This window comes from Rhagoletis zephyria, unplaced genomic scaffold (assembly GCF_001687245.7).
Source record: "Rhagoletis zephyria isolate East Lansing unplaced genomic scaffold, Rhagoletis_zephyria_1.1 Rzeph_scaffold_07887, whole genome shotgun sequence".
Taxonomy (NCBI): domain Eukaryota; kingdom Metazoa; phylum Arthropoda; class Insecta; order Diptera; family Tephritidae; genus Rhagoletis; species Rhagoletis zephyria.
Genome location: NW_016164969.1, coordinates 541 through 22,208, shown reverse-complemented (window position 1 = coordinate 22,208; position 21,668 = coordinate 541). Strand labels below are relative to the sequence as shown.

The window sequence follows — 21,668 nt, the reverse complement described above, 5'->3', positions numbered from 1 at the left end:
TGTTCAGTACGCGTTTCTTGCTGTGTTTCTAGCTCTGCTGCTTTTGTTGCAAATTCTGCTGTCGCGCATATTGACTTATGGAACTTTTTCGCTTCTCACGCTCCTGTATATATTGTTGCAACATATCGGGCTCTTCTAAATTCGTGTATGATCGTTGCCACTTGTCCAAATCGAGTTTGGAATTCGTGTACGACATTGATTTGCGATTCGCCTCCAAATTGTGCAAATTTAGCTGTGAACTTTTGCTAAAGGCCAATTCGAATGAAGACATGCGCCGTTGAGTAGCTGAGGGCGCATATAGTTTGGGCGGCTGATTGAGATTTTGATAGAGCTGCGAGTTGAAGATGCAAGCTGAGGCACGACGGCTACCCAACGGCGGTATGCTGCCAATACTGAGTGTGGTGGAAAGACGACGTATAGAATTTTGCGGACTCAATCGATTTGTGTCTTTCGTCTTTTGTTGATTATTAGTCTGATTGTTGGCTGTTAGTGGCGTCGCAACGCCAGATGTGGGCGTGCGCGCCGGACTCAAAAAGGAATCGGAGCGCACAGAGCCGCCATTACTGTGCGGCGCGAGCAGACAAGAATTGTCACTGCCATTGTTTAGCTGCTGCTGTTCGTCATCTTCGGCGCCACTACCGGCATCGGCGGGCTTCTTTTTCGAACGCTTCGAGCTGTTGCGTCGAAAACGTTTCAGGCTGGGTATGCGCTGCATGCCGGGCAGCGAAGGGCTGATTGTTGATGTCGCTGGGGCGGTTGTTGACGGCAGTGTGGGCGGCGCTTCATTGCTGCTGGCTGGTGACGAGGATGAAGGTGGGACTGCTGACGTTGCTGCTGCTTCCGATGCGGTGGTCGCTGTGGGCGTGTGCGACATAGCACCAGTGGTAACGGCAATGGCGGCGGCGGTTAAGGGCGATAACTCGATGCTGCTCACTGCGCTCCCTCCGCCAGAACCACTAACACCAACACCACTAAGACCAGCATTGCCTGTGCCAGTTGGTAGTGGCGTGCTGGGCGCGGATACTGCCGAGATCGTTGTTGGCACAAAGATCGGTCCAGAGGCGCTGGCATCGGCATTCTTCGAGATATCATCTATGACAACACTATGCACACTACTATTGCTACTTAGGGCACTAGGGAGTAAACTACTACTGTTAGGTACTAAATTACAACTGCTTAGGTTAGTATTGCTTCCTTGTAGTTGGCTGGCATTCAGTATGTTCAATGGTTTGTGCGTAAGTACCGGTGATGGTGGTATGAGATCAATCGACGGAATGCCCTCGTCGAGTGAACGCTGGCCGGTGAAGATGGTCGGTGGTCTGAGTAGTGACGGCGAACCAGGGCACTGTGTACGAGAGAGAGAGAGAGAGAGACAAGGGAAGAGAAAGAAAGAAAAAAGTTTTAGCATTGGCATTTACGAGCAGGGCGAAAAGAAGTCAAGGGCAGCACACGTATGAGTTAAGTAAAAGTGTNATGGTCGGTGGTCTGAGTAGTGACGGCGAACCAGGGCACTGTGTACGAGAAAGAGAGAGAGACAAGGGAAGAGAAAGAAAGAAAAAAGTTTTAGCATTGGCACTTACGAGCAGGGCGAAAAGAAGTCAAGGGCAGCACACGTATGAGTTAAGTAAAAATGCATGTATTTTAGCAAGGGCGCAAACCAGCATAATTGCATGAAATTTCATAATAAAATAGCAAGTAAATGCAGCAAGCAGACAAGACCTGCATAGCATGTGCGCGTGTGAAAAGCTCAAGTTCAAAGATTTTACGTTACCTTTTCTTCACTCACAACTTTACAAGGGATTTTTTGTTTTAGTAGTTTAAATGGAAAATAAGACTTTATGCAATTTAAGCGCCTTCGCCTTGCTCTTACCTGACTGCCGCCCCCACCGTCCGACGTTTCCAAATCTTGTGCATTCCAGCTGCGAAAGCTCATTCCACCCTCGAGTGTGGTGTTGGGCGAGTCTTGTGGCGTTGCGGCGGTCGTAGTAATTATGGGCGGTTCACGCAATGGGCGTACACGTGATAGGCGTGGCGCATCACCGCGTCGCTCTCTTATAGAATATGTCTGCGGAAGGGAGAAAAAAAGAATACAAAATTACGAAAAAAAAGTAGAAATGCTCAGGTGATGTTATGTCATATGATGCCAATATCAAGTGATGTCTGGAAAATTCTTACAGAAAAAAACAGTAACAATAAAAAGACTGTAAAAAGCTGAAATGGTCAGGTGATGACAATATTCATCATATGATTTTATGTCACANGACCTGCATAGCATGTGCGCGTGTGAAAAGCTCAAGTTCAAAGATTTTACGTTACCTTTTCTTCACTCACAACTTTACAAGGGATTTTTTGTTTTAGTAGTTTAAATGGAAAATAAGACTTTATGCAATTTAAGCGCCTTCGCCTTGCTCTTACCTGACTGCCGCCCCCACCGTCCGACGTTTCCAAATCTTGTGCATTCCAGCTGCGAAAGCTCATTCCACCCTCGAGTGTGGTGTTGGGCGAGTCTTGTGGCGTTGCGGCGGTCGTAGTAATTATGGGCGGTTCACGCAATGGGCGTACACGTGATAGGCGTGGCGCATCACCGCGTCGCTCTCTTATAGAATATGTCTGCGGAAGAGAGAAAAAAAGAATATAAAATTACGAAAAAAAAGTAGAAATGCTCAGGTGATGTTATGTCATATGATGCCAATATCAAGTGATGTCGTGAAAATTCTTACAGAAAAAACAGTAACAATAAAAAGACTGTAAAAAGCTGAAATGGTCAGGTGATGACAAAATTCATCATATGATTTTATGTCACCTGATGCCAAAATCAGTTGATCTCTTGAAGCATCAGCTGATAGGTAAACAGCTTTAGTAAAAGCAATTAGCGATACAAATTATGATCATAAGCTGAAGTGACCAAGAGATGTAATGAGCTCATGAGGTGACGCGTGATGTCCGCATGATGCCAAAAACAACGGATCTAACGAAACATCAACTGATAAATAATCACGAATAGGAAAGCAATAAAAAGGATGATAACAAGTCGAAGTGATCATGTCATGTGACTGATGCTGAAGTGAAGTGATGCTCTGTGATCAAGTGATCTCATGAAAAAACATCGAATAAAGCATCACCAACAGATTACAAACACGTGATGTTCATATGATGCCAATGTCACGGGATTTTGTTAGTTATCAAGTGAGCACACACAAACATTTTTTTACACAAAAATACCATCACCGCCTTCTCTTGCTTACCTTTTTTAAATTCTTATTCTTATCATCTTCCATCGATTGCTTGCTGCCAACATCTCTGTCGCTAGGTTTACGCCCACTGCCGCTACCCGAACCACTGCTTCCACCACCAACACCAACACCACCCAAATAACTCTCATTGATCTGATAGTCTTGTGTGGGCTGCAATAACATACGTTGATGTTGTTGCTTTTGCATATTACTTTTCGTATCCATAATAAGTTCAGTTGGGTCTTGTAGCTGTGAAGCGTTAAACAATAGGCGAATGAGAGTGTGTAAGTGTCCTGTAAGGGGCAGTTTGCTCCATTTTTGTTGTTTTGTGAAGGCGATGAATTGAGTGAGTGTAGATGAATTGAGTGGAACTAGATGAATTGTGTTAAAATAGCAGTTTTTGTAATGGAAAGTGGGCTATATGTATTTTGAGTGGAAGCTTAGCGAGCGAAATAAGTTGAGAGAGTAAATGGAGTTAAAATGTGGAAAAGGGACAGTAATGACTGATTTTGTAAGGGAAAAGTATGAGTTGAGTGATATTGCTTATGAAAGAGTGAGCTGAGATTAATTGACTGAGTTTTGAGTAGTATCTTGAGTCAAAAATTGGGTGAATAATTTGGGAAGCAGGTCATAGTTTTTGGAGCAACAACTAGAGTAAGTTGAGTGAGTTTGGATGATATGATTGAGTAACTTTTAATGTTAAAAATGTAGTAGGACAATTTTAAATGCTATTGAGATGGGGTGAATGAAAGACCTATGACGTTGGAGCTTAGGAAATAGACTGCATGTGATTGAATGTTTGGAGCGAACTGAAAGAGAGTGAGCTAAATAGATTTGAGCCAAAATTAAGTGAGAGTATGGGTAAAGTGTAATAAATCAAAAAATCTTTAAAAGATATAAATAAAAAAAATCATATAACCCGTTATACATTTTGGCCAGCTTTCGAACTGTGGGCGATAAAGATTTTGCTTTGGGAATTGAGTAACAATGAGTGAGCTGAAAAGTGTGTTGAATTAAATACTAAGGGTATTGAATAGTTCAGTGGAAATAGCTAATCGAGTATGTTAGTGATGACCAGGGTTGCCACTTTGGTAAATTATTATCGAAATTGGTAGAAAAAATTAGGGTTGGTATAAAACTAAAGATGTTTTCATTTTGGTAGATTTTTGTTAAAGTAATTTGTGTGAACTTCAAAACTTTTCGTTCTGGCTTTATTTTTCGTAGTTATCTTTCGCCCGAAAATTTTTCATCCGCCCATACATGGAAACGAAAAGTGAACGTGAACCGGTTAGGGAAAAATGAAACTGTGATAAGGCTGATTATAAAGTTCTTTCTAAAAGTATAGTCTACTTAGTTGCATTAATTTTGGAACGCTTTAATGCACACTTCATCGATAAAAGGCGAACAGATTGTGTTTTATTCCCCATTGAAAAAATCCCGCTGATTTAATTTTTTTTGTCACCGGATTTTTGTGTTTTATTTCTTTTTTAATTTAACAATTGCCTTTTATATTTGATTTTTTTTTATTTTTTTTTGCGAAAAATGGTTTTTTATAAATGGCAGTTGTTAAATTAAAAAAAAAAAACAAAAGTCCGATGCCGAATAAAAACTTAAGCAAGCTAAGCATTTTTTTTCGCCAGTGGCAACCCAGGTGATGACTTCCAAGTTGTATGACTTTGAGCTTAAATATTCCCTTACACTCCCAACGTCTCGTTCACGCTCTCCCTCTCTCTTCCTCTCTTTCTTACACACATTCACTGTATACCACAAATAAATACATAAACACTTTCTTTTTAATACATGAACTCTACTTACTTTCCGCACATCCTCGGCGCTATGCCAACGATTTCGTACCTCATAGTAACTTTCATTAGTCGATGATGAATCCGCCTCACTGCTGCGCGATTCATCGTACATAGCATCACTGAAATTCTCAGCCAATGTCTCTTCGCGTAGCTTTTTCACCAGTTCGCGTTGCTCACGTTCGCGACGTTCATTTCGCTGAGGGAATCAGAGAATTCAAAGAATTAGAATTTTCGCCAGCCGCACGCAAACGCGATGCGCCGTTAAGAGCAGAAGAGACGCACACACGCGCGCTGGTAGTACGCGGCGGGTGTTGGTTTTTTGATGTTTTTTTTTGGGGGCAGGACGGGGCGTTTTACATTTATGCATTAGGGTGGCACACATACATATATTATTATATTTACAGTTATATTTGTTTACTATTGTACATTTACGGTTATATTTCTTAAATTATATTTGCATATATTGAAAAGCTGGCGTAGGAACGAAAGGTTCAAGCTTAAGCTTGAGCGTGTGTGCGTTTTGTGTGGGCGTGGCTTAAGCCCAGGGGCGCGAAACCGCGGCGGCGGTTGGGTTGTTGGCGATACATTTATCGTAAAGATGTATGCGTACAAAACTTTGGCAGAAATAAATAATTTTCCACTTCGCTTTCAACGTGCGCTAAGGAGTAAAGCTAATGGTGGGCGGGGCGGACTAGTAATATTTATATAAAAAATATTTTATTTATATATGTGAATATTATACATTTTCGAGTGCATAGAAAAAATTCGCATAAGTTTATTTATAAGCCATGCATTGTTTAAAAGTCTGAGTGGAAAATTATTTATGACACCAGAGATCTGTAATTTCTTAATTAGAAATATAAAACTTTTGAAGCTTGAAAAAGTTTCAAAAAAAAATTTTTAATTCCGTTTTGCTTTTCATTTACTCATGCTTGTAAATATTAAACTTTTGTTTGTATTTTTTTTTTGTATTTTTTTTTTGCAATTTCAAAACTCTACCTCTGAACTGAATCCCTCAACTAAAATGGCAACCAACAAGTTAAATAGCACATAATTGCCGAATGTCATCAGTGCCACAAAATATAATGCGGCCCAATGACTTGTCTTTTCCATGCCATTGAATAGAACGACATTCCAATCCTCCTGGGTTAAAATCTAGAAGCGAGCGAGGGAATGTGGAGAGAGAAAGTATAAAAAGGAAATTGAATTAGAAAGTGTAAGAGTAGCGTATTTTTTTTGCTATTTGAACAATACTAACAGACACGTCTAGGAAATGAAAAGTTAAATAAAGAGGTTTACGAAAAAAGCAAAATATCAAATAAAAATTTATGAAAATAAAAACTTTGCAAAAATTAAAAAAAATTTAAAAATTAAAAATTTTACGATATACAATAACATATTTTATAATTAATTGTCTCAGAAGTACTAAATTAAATTAGATGCATTTTTGAAAGCATTAAAAAGTTTGAAAAAAATAAAAAAAACCTACTTAATTGTTAAAATTTTGCCTTTATAAAGATTTGGACAGCTATTTTCAGTTTCCTATGAAAATTAAAATGAAAAAAAAACTTTTGATTTAAAACTTCTTTTGTGTACCCTGTGTGTAGGTTTCCGGACTGTTGGAAATCACCTGATATTTTACGCAATTTCAGTCCAATAATGTATATTTTATTACAGAAAAGCCGTACCGAAATTTTGGTGTTTGATCAATACTTCGTATTTGGCTTTGGTTTTCGATGCAGTTTTTCTAGAAAAGTACCAAGATTACGTTATCTCAAAAATACTCTGGAATTTTTAAAGTATACCGGCAATTTCTTGTCAAGTTTTAATGTCAGTTAAATAAAGTACATATGTAAGTAAATTAAAACTTAAAGATTTTGTTATTTTAATTTGGGAAAATAAGATTATTTTTTTTTTTGTTTTCCAGTCATTTTTACAAACGCGAAAGGTAGCGAAATTAAGTTGCCTTCAAAATATTTCGATTTTTTTTAATTATCCGAAATTTAAAAAAAAAATATTTTTTTTTCAGATTTTAAAGCAATATATAATTCGGAATAAGAACAATACTTTGGGATTGTATTTAATCGGCGATAATTTATTATGGGTAAATTTTAGTATTTTTGTAAAATCCAACAAATTTATTCTGAAACTTCCCTATAATTTTGTATCATTAAAAAATAGCTTCTTTATTCTTTAGTTCTCAGTTTTATATTAACATAAGCGCTTTTGTAAAATACCAAATTCTCGCTATCTTCAAAAATACTTCCAAAAATTTTCAAATTAACTTGTTTTGAGCATTCGTTAAATTCTAGCGAAGAATTGAGAAAATTTTCAACACTACTGGAAACACTTACAATTTCGGGATTTACATAAAAGAAAATATGCTTCAAAAAACCTGAAAATTAAAATAAAAATAGAATTTAGACCTACGAATTTCGTTAGCAGTGTGAAAAACTGCATCGAAATCTTTAAAAGCAGTCCCAAAATTTCGATATCAGCAAAACGAAATCCCAAAAAATTCAAAAATTTCGATACTATAGACCAGGTGAAATTTTTGTATTTTTTTTTCTCTTAATGTGATAATTTTTTTGAAATACAGAAAATTTGTTCCGAAATTTCAGTACCATTCCAAAGTATTGACCTTAGCAAAATTTATTGGTTCGATTAAAGATGAAAATTGCATAATTTTTCATAAGTTTGAAAGTTAAAATATGTAAGGTTTATAGGTTTTATAAGGCTTTATAGATTTGTATTAATCTTTTACTCAAACAAATTTTAGTTTTTATTTTATTTATTTCTTGAAATTAAAAAAATATTAATTTTTACTCTTTTCTTATTCTATTAATGCTTGGAATCTATAAGTTGCATACTTTGCATACTTTTTTTTATAAAAAATAATATGTTACCATTTTCAAATTTTTATTTTTGTTATAATTTTTCCATGTTTTCTTAGTTTTTAAAAACCAAAAATTAATATTTGTTTATAATAGTTAAATTTTGTATTATTTTTTCTGAATATATTTAAAATTTTTGATTTTTTTTTTAGTTTTTGGTATATTCTTCTTCCAAAAATGAAGAGGTTTAAAGTAGTAGAAACATGTAATACTAGTTTTCTTCAAATTTTTAAGATTTTATTTTAATTCTTTCTAATTTTTTTGTATTAGTATTTTTGGAATTTTTTCTTTTAATATCTAGCTCGTTAACAACTTTTAAGTTTGTATTGATTTTTTTCAACATTTTGCGAAAGCTTGTTAATTTATTTTGCTAATTTTCAGTATTTTTTTAATATGAACATTCGGGTGTCCATGGATTTTTTTACTTTATTTAATTTAAGGCCTAAATGATTTTTAAAAAATCCATAAAAATAGGCAATAATAGGGTCTTAAAATTTCCACATTTTTCTTTCGATGCGCACCCCACTGTACATATTTATGTATATTTCTTTAAATTTTTTTAAATATTATTAAATTTTTTTCTAAATTGTTTTGATTTATTGTAAATATGATGCGCATTAAAAAAAGCTAAATCATAGCTGTGCACAGGGGGTATGTGCTGCTTTTGAAAAATCTTCAGCAAAACATTAAAAAAGAACGAAAAATATAATACACATAAAAAAATAAAAATAATTTAAAATTGGAATATACAATATTGTGTATTTTTAGACCAAAAAAAAAGAAATAATAACAAAAAGACGTCACAATAAAGTGCCGAAAATACATAGCCAAAGAAATAGCAGATAAAAATTAGAATTTATGAAAAGCTGCGAAACCTTACTTTAATTTAAAATAAGCTCAAAAAAAGCGCATAATGCCTAAAAGCGACGAATACGGATATAGAAGTTTATGTAAACATTACTTCGCTGTTGAAAACACTAACAATAAAAAAAATTAAATTATTAAAAGCATAAACTACGCTGCGAAAAAAAAAACAAAAGGGAGTCAAAAAGCAGTGTCAACTAATGTGTTAATGCTTTTTTCAGCTGGAAATGCAAAAATTCAAAATTCATTATAAGGATACTTAAAGGTTAAATCGTATAAGACATACTAATTTTTTTTTAATTTTAAACTATATCTTTGTAAATTTTTTTTTATTGATAAAAAACGTGCCAATATATGCAAGTAGACAAGTATTTATTCGAAATTATGCTAATGAGAATTTGTATTTGAAAAAAATATTTGCCATTGAGTTTTGGCATTTTCTATAAGTATGGGTTGTAATTTGAAGTAAAATATTTTTGCTTAATGCTTTGATTAGGATAAGCAAGTATAAACTTGTTTCTCGGTGCAATTAAAATAAACTAATTTATTTTAGCGCGAACCACCTTTTAGGGCACAACGTAAAGCTCACAAGAACCGAAGAGTAGGTACAATTTTAAAATAATTGTTTGTTTTTTGTTTGTTTTCCATTCGATCATAAAAACATGCAAAAGTTTAGTAAATATCTTGCTGATGTTGAGTTTTTTACTAAGTAAGCAAAAACAAGCTTTCAAGCGAAGGCTTAACTTTAAAAAAAATTGCAAAAGGCTTGCAACCTGTGTGTATGTGTGCCTCAGTTAGACTGGGGAGTGTCGAAAGTGTATTGGTATTTGTGTAGGTCACAGTTCGGAAAATTGACTTTTCGAAACCGGTTAATATTTTTTATTATACAAAATTTTGTAGAGTTATTCCAAGAGACCTATTCTGAAGCTAAGGCATCAAAAATAGAAGATCGCGCTTTTTTCGAAAGCTTCGCACTTTCATGTGAGCTTTATGGCACTAATAATACACTGTTGTATGTTTTTCCATCTTAGAGTATAGTACATATGTATATAAATTTTGCTAAGTTTAATTAAACATTTGGTCCTACCTTAAAGCTTTCTGCAACTGAAAAAGAGCTTTTTCTCAGTAACATGAACAAGTTTTTGGATTGTGATTTGTTTTTCTTTACAAGTACCGAGTTCAACTGTGAGCATAACAGATATGGATAAAAATATTTGGAGAGTGATCTTAACTCGAAACTTTGAATTCTAAAACTTTTAACGGTAAATTTAAAGAAGTTTTTAATTTTTCAACAATGAAACGTTAAATGAAAGTAGTGACTTTTAAACTCTGATGTCTAAAGCACAAAATGGTGCTGGTACTGGTACGGTATAGGTTAATGGGTAACTGTAAGGTAAAGGTAACGATAACTAAAATAATTTTTCTACTCAGCTTATTTTGAGAAATTTTTAAGGGAATGCTATATGCGAAAGTGTGAATGTGGAATGGCGATGCTAAGCCTATTTAGTCATCAGTAAACATCAGGGACCGTAACAGTTACAACTTTTATTAAAAAAATCACTCTTTAACAATTATTTTTTGACTTTTATTTAATTACTCTTTAAATAACCGTTATTTCTGACTTTTATTTTATAAATCGAAAATAACAATTATTTTTGATTTTTATTTAAATAATCTGCAAATAACAGTTATTTTTGATTTTTAAATTATATGTCTTAAATAACAGTTACCGAAGACTTTAATTTATAAAAGTCATAAATAAAAATCAGTCACTGATCTTTATTTTTTCAATCATACTTATAAAAGTCATTTGAATAAGTCGTAGTAAACTTTTGTTTTCCAAGACCTTCTTAACTGCGAAAAATGTTAATGACTGTTATACGATTGATTTAAAAAATTAAAGTCGGTCACTGATTTATATTAATGACTTTTAAAAGTAAAAGTCACTGACTGATTTTTATTGATGACTTTTATAAATAAAACTCTTCAATAACTGTTATCTAAGCCATATAATATAAAAATCAAAAATAATTGTTGTTTTGGATTTATAATATAAAAATCAAATATAATTGTTATTCTTTTAAATTTTGAATAAAAATTGCAAATAAAAATTTATTTTCAAATTTGAGTCTCGGTGCAAAACGAAATCGATTGGTATGCTTCACGTAGTTGTAGAACATTCCTTTCATAGTAAATTTTTCCATNGGTGCAAAACGAAATCGATTGGTATGCTTCACGTAGTTGTAGAACATTCCCTTCATAGTGAATTTTTCCACGACAGTTTTCATCAATAACATCAATGTTCGGTCCCTGGTAAACATATCTGGTTATGCATAGTAGTTGATGGTAATGGTTACTTTGAGGTTATAGATATACTCGAAAGCAGTTTGTATGATTTACGGCAGTGGTGGGCACCGGTTTATGGCATTGGCATGGGCTATGGCTAATGTTTTGTGGTTTATGATTACGGTTTACTGTTTATAGTTATAGGTCAATGGTTTATAGTTTATGCTTTATAGTTTCTGTTCTGTGGTTGATGCTTATAGCTTATGGTTTAGATTTACGGTTAATCGTTAAGGGTTTCGGGTGTTGGGTTTATGGTTTACATTTATCGCTTATGGCTTATGGGCTATGTCTTATAATTTATGGCTTACGGCTATTATGGCTATAATTATGACTGTATTTATGGTTTTTCGCTATGATTGCTCATGGTTATGGCTCAATATATGGTCATGATTATGGTGATGGTTATGGTTGAATTTATGGCTATGGTTATGGTTACGGTTATAGTTTTAGGTTTGGTCATGCTTATAGTTATGATCATGGTTATGGTTGGCGATGTTAATAGAGAGCAAATATAAAACCGCCTTCGCATTATATGTTTTGCTTTTTATCGAAACAGAATTTGTGAATGAAATCTTGTCTAAGTCAGAATTTTTAAATTGGCTACAACAACACTTAAAACTGAACACTTCTGATAATTGTGATTATTAATAGAAAACTTTTACACTGGCTAAGTAAAGTAATAAAACATAGTATTTGGTAACTATGTACTTATGAGCTAACGGTAAAAATGAAATGTTATTGATTATATGCATTATAGTACTTATAATCGGTGGTGGGTGGAGCCCTTGCGGGGCCTACAGAGTCTATGAAATGCCTACAAATACCTAATATAGTAACTTTATTAGCAGAAAGAATAGAATTTATTAGTGTAGTTGTTTTGAAATTTTGAATTTTAGTTTTTCAAAAAAAGTCATTCTGTTATAAATAATTGTGAAAGCTTTCTTGTGACGCCTTTACGAAAAAAATATTAAAACGTGTGCGTTTAAAAATTTTGCACTTTAAGTGAGCACTATTGCTACGTGTAAACAGGGGTGAAGGATACAAAATTGAAACGAAAAATGTTTACTAAAATTTATTTTTAAATTTTAATTTTACTTCATTAAATTGTTTATCGAATAATTGTTTGTTTTCAATTTACAATTAAAAAAAGTTTTTAAAAACAATATAAAATAATAACAACTGAGAAAATACTGACAATTGAAAATACAATTTTCAAGTGTTTTTATACTTAATTAGACAGTTTTTGTTGAAAATTTTGGAAAAAATAATAATGGAAAAATGAAATAAAAATAAAACAACTCAGAAAAAGCACTATTTAATGTAAAAAGAAATTTTGCGAAAATTATTTTTTATTTTTTATTTTAGCTTGTGAAATTTACTTATTAATTTTATAGAGTTTGGAGCTTAAAATAATGAAAAAAATAGTTCTTTTAGAGCGAATTCAAAAAAAGAAAATTTCAAATTCAAATTGAAAACCTGTTTTACATATAATTTAAAGAAACTCGAAATATTAGCGTCGAATGTACCAAAACATATCATGAAAAAAAAAATATAAATAAATATATATTTTTTTAATAATTGTCGCTTAAAAAGTTGTATAGAATGTTTTTGATTAATTTTTCCCCCCTTTTTTTCCATGAATTTGCTATATGCGACAAAACTTGTATTTATTTCCTAAATTTTACCATTAAACATTTTTAATTTAAAATTTGTTCTGCTTCAAATGATTTGAAAGTTAATCCTATTTTTAATCAATTCTTCCTATTTTATTAATAAATAGGTTCTTTGCTAAAGAATTTTAAAGCCTCAAAATATTCACATATATAAATAGCGAGAAAATCGCCTAGTCGACATGAAATATTTTATAATCCTTTTAAGAAAACTTAAAAAACCTTCAAATTATAAAACTTAATACCAATTGAAAAATAAATAAAAAATATTCATTATAATTTAAACTAATTTTTCCTACTTAAAATAATTTTAAGAAAATTGAATAAAAAAGTGTTTTTGCTTTTTTTGAATATTTTTTATTTAAAATTTAATTTTCTTCATAAATTTATTGGAATTTTGAAATTCAAGAAATTTTACCAACCCGGAAATATCACACTTTTATTAAAGAATATTTTTTTCTTTTTGACACTAAAGATGGCCCAACAAAAATTGAGACAACGAAAAATGCGACTGAAGATGGCGCAACGCCGAAACCGGTTTCTTCCCAAATAAAAATTCACAAGGGGCAACGGAAATTAGTTTCAAAATACAAAATAATTTCTACTCCTTTAAGATAGAACCTGGAACTTGCAAAATTATGAAAATTTAAATTCGTTTGATATCTGAAATTTTATAAGAATTTGAAATGTTATAATTAGCTGTGGTTTCTTGGCCAATGACTGGGATCCGGATAAAAAATTTGCACGCAAATGCAAAAACAACGATGTAATCCTGATAGAGATCCGGTTTAATTTATAATCGGTTCTTCGTTTTGTTTCACTGATAATTTGGCAACACGGTTTGGTGGCACTGGAAAATGATTGTACATATGAGCAAATCTCACGAGTTACATTTTTTGACAAAAACGTGTATTCGGTTGAAAGTGGTAGTACACTTATCTGAGACAATGCATTATCTTTAGTTTTGCATTAAGAACAAGATTCCATCGCGAAGTTGTTTTTAAATGAAAACTTAAAAAAGACATGCATACTATAAAAGTAAAAATAACCACTCGTGCTTACATAACCGTGGTTGTGTATGTAACGTATACGCCCTATAGCACCATACAGTCAGCTAAAACGTTTACTCGCACGCCTTAACTTAAAAGCCAATATAATTTAAGAGTAATTAAATAATGGCGTGGAAGATTTTTACACAGTATTCCTTATGCACATTTATATTACTTTTTTCATGTTTATAACAGATTTAGAATATTTTCCGAGTGTGTCAATTAAAGTTGTATAAATGGAATTTTAGTTCCTGAAAAATTTTACTCCAAATAATTTCTTTTAATTTAATGGCACACTTTTGAAACTTCGCACATATGTTGTATTTGATGCCAACGTCAATTGACTCTAATATGAACATTCTATTTCAAAACTTCCTACAGTTATTAAAAAAAAAAAAATTATGATTTTTTCGAGTGAAAATGAAAAAATTAGTACCTTTGGTACTTTTTAGTCTAAATAAACATTTTAAGACTAAAATTAATCAAACAATTGATGTATTTCTTATTATACTTGTTTCTGGAACTCTATTGATTGAAATATATGCTAGAAGAATCTTTCACGCTTTTTTTCTGGCGAGAGAAGGAAGTTACACTAAAAAAAATAACTCATGAGATTTGCTCATACATATACACAGGCAGATGTCTCACCATTTGAAATATATCGTCTTTATGTTAAATATTTATATAAATTAACATTATTTTGTTACAACTGTTTTTTCCCCCTTTTAGTGAGTAAATTTTTATAATTTCATCTTCTTGGTGCTCAGAAATAAAAATTAATAAAAAACTAAATTTAATCAAATCGGAAAAATACAAAATTTTTTTCAAACTACTTTTTCCCACGTAAAACATCAAAAAAAAGTGAATTAAAAAATTTTTTTTTAAATACTCATAAACTTTTTTTTTTTAATTTTATTGTACATAATCCCAAATTTGTTTGCCGCTTAAAATAATATAAAACAAAATTTGATTGAAAAAAGACAAAAAAATAGGAATTTATGTTTTACTATTTTTTTTATGTAAAAACATATTTCAAAATATATTTTTTATTCAAGCAGATTGTATAAGCGAAATAAAAAAATTGTTGTCTGATTTTTACCAAAATTACTTCTTCCTCGTACTAAGAATGATCCCTTTCGTTTCAGTGAGAAATACAAATTAATAAAATTGAATCAAATCGGAAAAACAAAATACAATTTTTTCCTCAAATGAAGCATTAACAGAAGTGCATTAAAAAGAACTAAAAAAAAAAATTTTAAATACTCATATATATATATATTTTTAATTTTTTTGTACATTGTCCCAAATTTGTTTGCCGCTTAAAATAATAGAATTTGATAGAAAAAAATAAAAAAAAATGTGAATTCATGTTGTACTAATTTGTTGTGCAAACACATATTTCAAAATATATATTTTTTTAAAGAAATCTATTTTGGAGAAATGAAATTCTTGTCCGATATTTATCATACACTTTTTTAGGGAAAGAACTATTAATTAAATCACTTTCGTAAAAATATCCAAACTCTATAAAAATTAGAGTAAAATAAACCAAAGTTACACTACTTTGTGAAACATATGACAATACTATTGAATTATATAAATATATTTTTAAGTACTTAGAAAGTTTTCTTTTTGCTCATTTCAAAAAAAAAGAAGTATGTAATTAAGTATTTTAGAGGATAGTTTGTTTACTTAAGTATTTAGTAAGTTGGAAATTTTGGTGTGTTGTTCTTACTTGAAAGACTGTAACAGTGGCCCATAAAATGTTGTTGAAGTGTTTGCGATCACATTCACATTGTGGATGTTTGCTGATTATTTCGGGACACCTACATTCACGTTCGATTCCGGTATCCTCCACAAATTTACAAAACTTACCGCCAAATAGATACATGCCCAATATGCTGTAGGTTCACACACGAGTATATGCATATATATATTTATATATATATATATATATATATATATAGTTTTTTGAAGGTTGTATAAGTATATATGTAGTTTATGTTTATATTTATACGAGTAAGAGTATAAAAGTAGTTGTAAGAGTAAGTAGATTTAAAAATAATCATAGCTATTGATATATAATGTATGTGTGTATTAAGTATTTATATAAAAAAAAAATATATTTTTTTTGTTGTTTTGTATACATATTTTCGCTATATATATATATATATTAAAAAAAAGGTCTGTATTTTTGTTGTAAACGCGTGGGTTGTGTAGGCTATAGTCTGCAAAATTAATAAAAAGTTTGGCATGGGAGAGGGGGCGGTTGGGACTTTTTCATATATATACAGTTTTGGAATGGTTTCTTTAGGAAATATTGGGAAAAAAATGTCTCTTCTCTATTTTGGCTGTGCGAATTTTTTTGACCTGCACTGTATATAATCTGCAGGTCTGTGAGTATGCCTGGTGTTTGTGTGAGCTGTGAGTGTTTTTTGTTTTTCTTTCTTTTTGTGAGTTTTGTATGCTTGTCTCAAATATTTTTGTGATTGCGTAATTTTCATACAATTATATATTAATTTACAGCTATTTGGCGTATTTTGTACATGAATAAACGCTTTTCGAAACATTAATAAAATTAAACGAAAAATTTTGTTTCTATGATTCGAGAGATTTTTCCTATTTTTCTTGCGATTTATTTACAAAAAAACTATAGCCCTATTTGCGTCTAATTTACAAATGTAAGAATGAATTATTTTTAGGTGACCTGAATTTTCTACAATAAAAATAAAAAGAAGAAACCAAAATTTAGCAGAGAGCAGCAAAAAATTTTTAAGCTTTATGTGTTTTTAATGGTTTTTTTTCCAACCTGTCTATTTTTTTAGTGAAATTTGTCTAAGCCGGTCAATAGCGGGTTAAAGAAATTGAGCGAGAGCAAAGTTAACGCAAGTAGCTGTGTGTGAAGAGAGTTAGCGAGAGGGTTTGCAACTCTTATAGAGTGGTTGGTGTAGGTAAGAAAACGAGAATGGTGAGGGAAACCAAAGGAGTAATTAAAGAAAGAGTGTTGAGTAGCATTGTTACTTGTAAGAGAGCGCAAAAGTGGTGCGGTGTTAGTTATTGTAAAGATATTACTTAGGCGTTAAAGTACATTGTGTAATAAGTTTCAATTGGACAGCTTATAATGACATTAGACTAACAGAGAGAAAGAGAGAGAGAGAGACTTTAATGTGACACAACAATGAGAGGCAAAATAACAAAAACTAAAACCATTAGAAAATAAACATATGTGTTATTTAGTAGAGCTCATTTAATTTCATTTGGATTTAAACAGCAAAGTTTTAAGTACAGCGGCATGTTGAATATGAGTGAGCGTGAGAGAGAGCGTGCAATGAATAAAAAAATTTATGTATTCTGAGCACAATGCGCGAGCGAGCAGAGCCAAGCAATTGTATATATTTTTTCAGATATTCTCATACATGCAATTTCTTAAAAAAAAAGGCAAGCAAACGTGCGAGTGCGCTGGGTGCAAAGCTAAGTGAGTGACGCAAATGATTGAGTGCAGTGGCAGTGATTCTTCAGTGGCACGCGTTGATTGGTTGACAAGTTGAGTATTTTCCGCTGACTGATTTAGGTGTGGGAGTGTAGTCCTGAGGAATTGGGTAAAGGTGGTACTGAGACTCAGGTTTCTCAGTTGTTATTTTGAGTGCGATCTTTTCAAAGCTTAAATTTTTTTTTGTGATCTGAGTGCTTTTAAATGGATCATGGGTAAGTGAAAGCACAACTTGAGAGATCATGATACGCCCAGCTTTGTGCTTTTGCGCCAAAGGTTATAATTTTAATTGGACTGAGCAAAAAATTTCACTCTGAAACTTAATTGATTAATCTGTCGATTTAATCAAGAGTAAATTAATTAAAGATGTTTTTACCGATGAAGCTAAAACTTTTAAAATGATTTAAGTCGGCCCTGCTTTGAGTAAAGTTGTGGTTTTGTTGATCAAAATGCTAAAAAATTTAACCGTCAAATACACTTAACCAAACTGAGCTGAAAGCGCTTAAGTAGAGGGAATTTTCCTATTTTGTTCAGTGAAATTCTGATAAAATGAGAGAAATTATTTTATTAAACAGGTAACTGTTAAGTTGTTAAAAAATGCATTGCATTTGAGCGAGAGCAAAAAATAACACTCAGCAATAAAAAGATGATTTGAGTGAAATTCACTTTGATTGCGATCAGTTTTTGTTGAGTGAAATATTCATAATTGTTGTAGTATTTTAGTTATAGCTGAGTCAGGTGTAATTCTTATAGGAATAGAAAGAATTTACGCACAAAAAGCTGACTGAACAGCAATGTAGTATAAAAAATAAGATGATTCTGGTGAAATTCTCTTTGAGTGAGATTTTTTTTTTTTTGGAGAAGCGCTCATATTTACTTTTATTTAAATAAGGCGCAGTAATTTGCACTCAAACGGTTGATTTGCTATTGGTGTAAGTTGTATTGAGTTGAGTGAGATCTGAGTGAAAATTTTTTGGAGTGAGTATGTTCTAGTTGAATCAAATAGCCAAAAATTGAGTGAAAAATGGCACTTGTAGTATACATTTACTGGCTGTTTTGAGTTAAACTGAGATATGACTAACTGCGTGAGTGACAAATGCGCCAATGATTATGTAAGCGAGCAAGTGTTTCAAATATTTACAAAAGCGCATTCAAGCATGCACAAAAAATCGTACAAGTTGATAGGTATTCCAAAACAAAGAGAGTTACTCAAAAAATGCGAAATGCTTAAAGGCTTACCTGTTGTTGACTGTAGTTTAGAATTGTTAAATTCAACTGCTTTCTTCGCCCTTTTCTGCTTAAAAACTAACGAAACATATGTATGTGGTATATCCTAAAACATTCTTTCGCTAACCAGCTAAGTCATGCGGGACATAGTATGTACTCTATATAGAGACTTATTGGTGTAGCTATATACATACATATAAACATATTCGAACACTATCAGCTAACAATTTCCTAAGATTCTCAGAAGGTGTACTTTCTAAATGATTTTCACTACTTTCTTGAAGTTATTTTTCCAGCAATGCTTTGTCTACATACTTCATACATACTATGCGCACATACACGGGGTTGCGTACTAAAGTATTAAATGCTATGTTTTTGTTTTCTGGATATAATCTGCATGTTTACTTTTCTTAAAATATTTTCAACACTAATCAGGAAAAAATTATTCTAAATAAAATCCTGATTAAATAAGAGCGAAGCAAAAGCAAAATTAAGGTACGCAAATTATTTAAAAAAATATCAGCAAAATATAAATCACAAAAAAATAAAACGAAAACTACAAATATTTACCAAAATTAAAAATTATGAAAAAATGCAAAAAGATATTCAGCCAATGATGTATGGAAAAATATGTTTACTAGCAGGAAAGAATTATTTTTAAACATTTTTTACAAAATTCTATATACAGTTTTTTGTTAACAAAAATTGTAGAAAGGGATTGCCGAATAACGTGAGAAATTCAGAAAAAAACATAAATAATTATAAATGAATTTGAAAATATTTCCAAAAAGGCAAAAAATATATTAAAAATTAAATTTTAAATAAAATTTACAGCCCTCATATATAATCGCTAGAAATTAACATACAAATTTAAACATTTTTTATCTTTCCACATTTTGGCACAACACAAAATAACACAGCAATTTAAATTAAATTTTTTTTATAGCAAATAACATTTTATATAAAACACGATTTTTTTCGTACTAAAATTTATAGGTATTCGAAAGAATCCATAAAAATATTTTTATTAGCTAGTTAAAAATCAAAATATGTTAGTAGCAGTAATAGTAGTAGATAATAGTAGTAGTTAGTTGTATAGGATTAGTTATAATGCTATTTTTTGCTTTTAGCAATTCTACCTGAAAAACAGTGACGAGCGCCCACAGCAGGCTGTCGAAATTCTTACGATCGCATACCCTTTCATCGTTAATGGTCTCGCAGAATTGACATCCGAATAGATTCATGCCGAGTATACTAAATTGATTGATTGATGTTCGATCGGTTTGATTGATTTCATATATATGCATATATATATATTTAAATTGATAAGTAGATTTGGGGGCGAGTTCAGAGATATATATTTAAGGTTATTTATATATAGTATATAAAGTATAGATATATTATGTATGACATATATAAATAAATAATTGATAGTTTATTTTTAATTGATTTGTTTTTGAATTTTTAAAGGTTTTTTGTTTAGAAATATATATTTTATATAAATATACGTCAACAAAGATCGCATTAGAAGTAATGAAAGAGCGCATATGTTAGTGTATAAAAAAGAGAGTAAGAGAAATAGAAAGAAAGAGAGAGAGAGAGAAACGGAGAGTAAGAGCAGGAGAGTTTAAAAACAATGCATATAGCGCTGAGTGAGAGAAGAGCACAACATAGACAGAGCATAGCGGCAAAATAGGGAAATCAGAGCGATATAAGTGAGACATGTTATGCAAGAGTGAGAGAGAGAGAGTTAAAACGAAAAGAAAGGGAAGTAAAATACGCTGGTAGAGAAAGTAAGAGGGTGTGAGGGAAGGAGGAAAACCGAGACCTAAATTGATTGGCTATGTAAGAGACTGAGAGATAGGAAGAGGAAGAGGAAGAGAGATATGTATGCAGAGTGGCTTAAAAATAGGGAAAGCTGAATAAAAAACAAGAGGGGGTGGGTAGGCGCATAACTTCAAAACTAGAAAAGAATTTCTTCCAAGGTTTAAGGGGTGGTAAGTGTTGACTCTAGAAGAGATCGAAAGTAAGTTCGAAATAAGTCGAAATTCAGCTTCAGAATTGTATCAAAATAAGTGAAGTGCACTTAAGTGGAACGCAATTAAGGGAAATCTATCACAATGAAGATGTATTATAAACAAAATTTTGGAGCTTCACTGGAGTTGTGCCTACATAATATGCTGCTACACCAGATCCGCTCATTTAAGAGGACAAGTTAAATGTACCTACGCAAGACTCAATTAAGTGAAAGGCACTTAAATGATATTTACGCAAATAATGTTTGTTTTGATATTTATCGAAAAAACTAAATCCAATAAGCGGAGGAGTATAATTCGAAAATTGCATAAATGGTATGTACTTAAGGGGGAGGCAATTAATTGATATGTACTTAAAAGAAAGCCTCAGAAAAACCCTGAAGCTAAACCAGAAGCACTTAAAAGAAACCCTGTAAAGCGCGACGTAGTTATAGAAATTACAAAAAAAAAATAAAATATACAACAGCAGAAGGGCTTTAAGCGGAACGCAATTAAGTGAGATGAACATAAACGATATTCACTCAGAAGTGAAGATTCATTTCAAGCTTATCAAAAACTTTGGGTCAAATAAGTCATTTAAAGAAAATTTTGGTTTAATGTGAGGCGCACTTAAGTGAAACGTTATTAAACGAAATTCATGTATTTTTGAAAAGGCAATCGAAATGTTGTAAAAATAATTGAAGTGTACTTAAGCAGGACGCTTTGTATTAAGTGAATAGCACCTTAAAGGAATTTATTCGAAAATGTGAGCTATACACAATCTTTGTTTAAGAGTTCGGCCAAGTGAAGTCTACTTAAAAAAATCTAGAGTTCAACACACCTTCGAGACATTTTGTTGGATTTAAGGGCAAGGCCCCAAGTGAAAAGACAGCGTTCAACGACAATGCTGGAGGCAATTGATATGCATTCCACTCTTACGAAACCGCTGGAAGTCTTTTCAAGATTTATTTTCGTAAAAGACCATTCAAGGCTAGTTCCGATACCACGTTAGATTGTATGCCGCTCATCCCTTTGGGCCGTTTCACTATGTTTTGGCATCGCTCCGACTCGTTGT

The 21,668-nt window shown here is 31.9% G+C and overlaps 1 protein-coding gene across 1 annotated transcript; it reads right to left on the bottom strand.

The window, feature by feature from the left end:
- Positions 1 to 7: 7 nt before the first annotated feature.
- LOC108374601 (mucin-19-like) lies at positions 8 to 19,860 on the bottom strand. The gene is made up of 6 exons (XM_017630583.1): positions 19,718 to 19,860; positions 6,038 to 6,193; positions 5,049 to 5,234; positions 3,246 to 3,482; positions 2,416 to 2,610; positions 8 to 1,345 (listed from the first exon to the last, which is right to left on the bottom strand). Exons 1-6 carry the CDS (start codon positions 19,820 to 19,822, stop codon positions 29 to 31), a joined length of 2,196 nt encoding a protein of 731 aa, XP_017486072.1. The 5' UTR covers positions 19,823 to 19,860; the 3' UTR covers positions 8 to 28.
- Positions 19,861 to 21,668: the final 1,808 nt, after the last annotated feature.

Coding starts and splice junctions, on each gene's coding strand:
- LOC108374601 (XM_017630583.1), bottom strand. CDS start 19,822: ATGAATCTATTCGGATGTCAATTCTGCGAGACCATTAACGATGAAAGG. Junction 6,194..19,717: donor CGCTCGTCACTGTTTTTCAG/GTAGAATTGCTA, acceptor GCTCGCTTCTAG/ATTTTAACCCAGGAGGATTG. Junction 1,346..2,415: donor ACGGTGGGGGCGGCAGTCAG/GTAAGAGCAAGG, acceptor TCTCGTACACAG/TGCCCTGGTTCGCCGTCACT.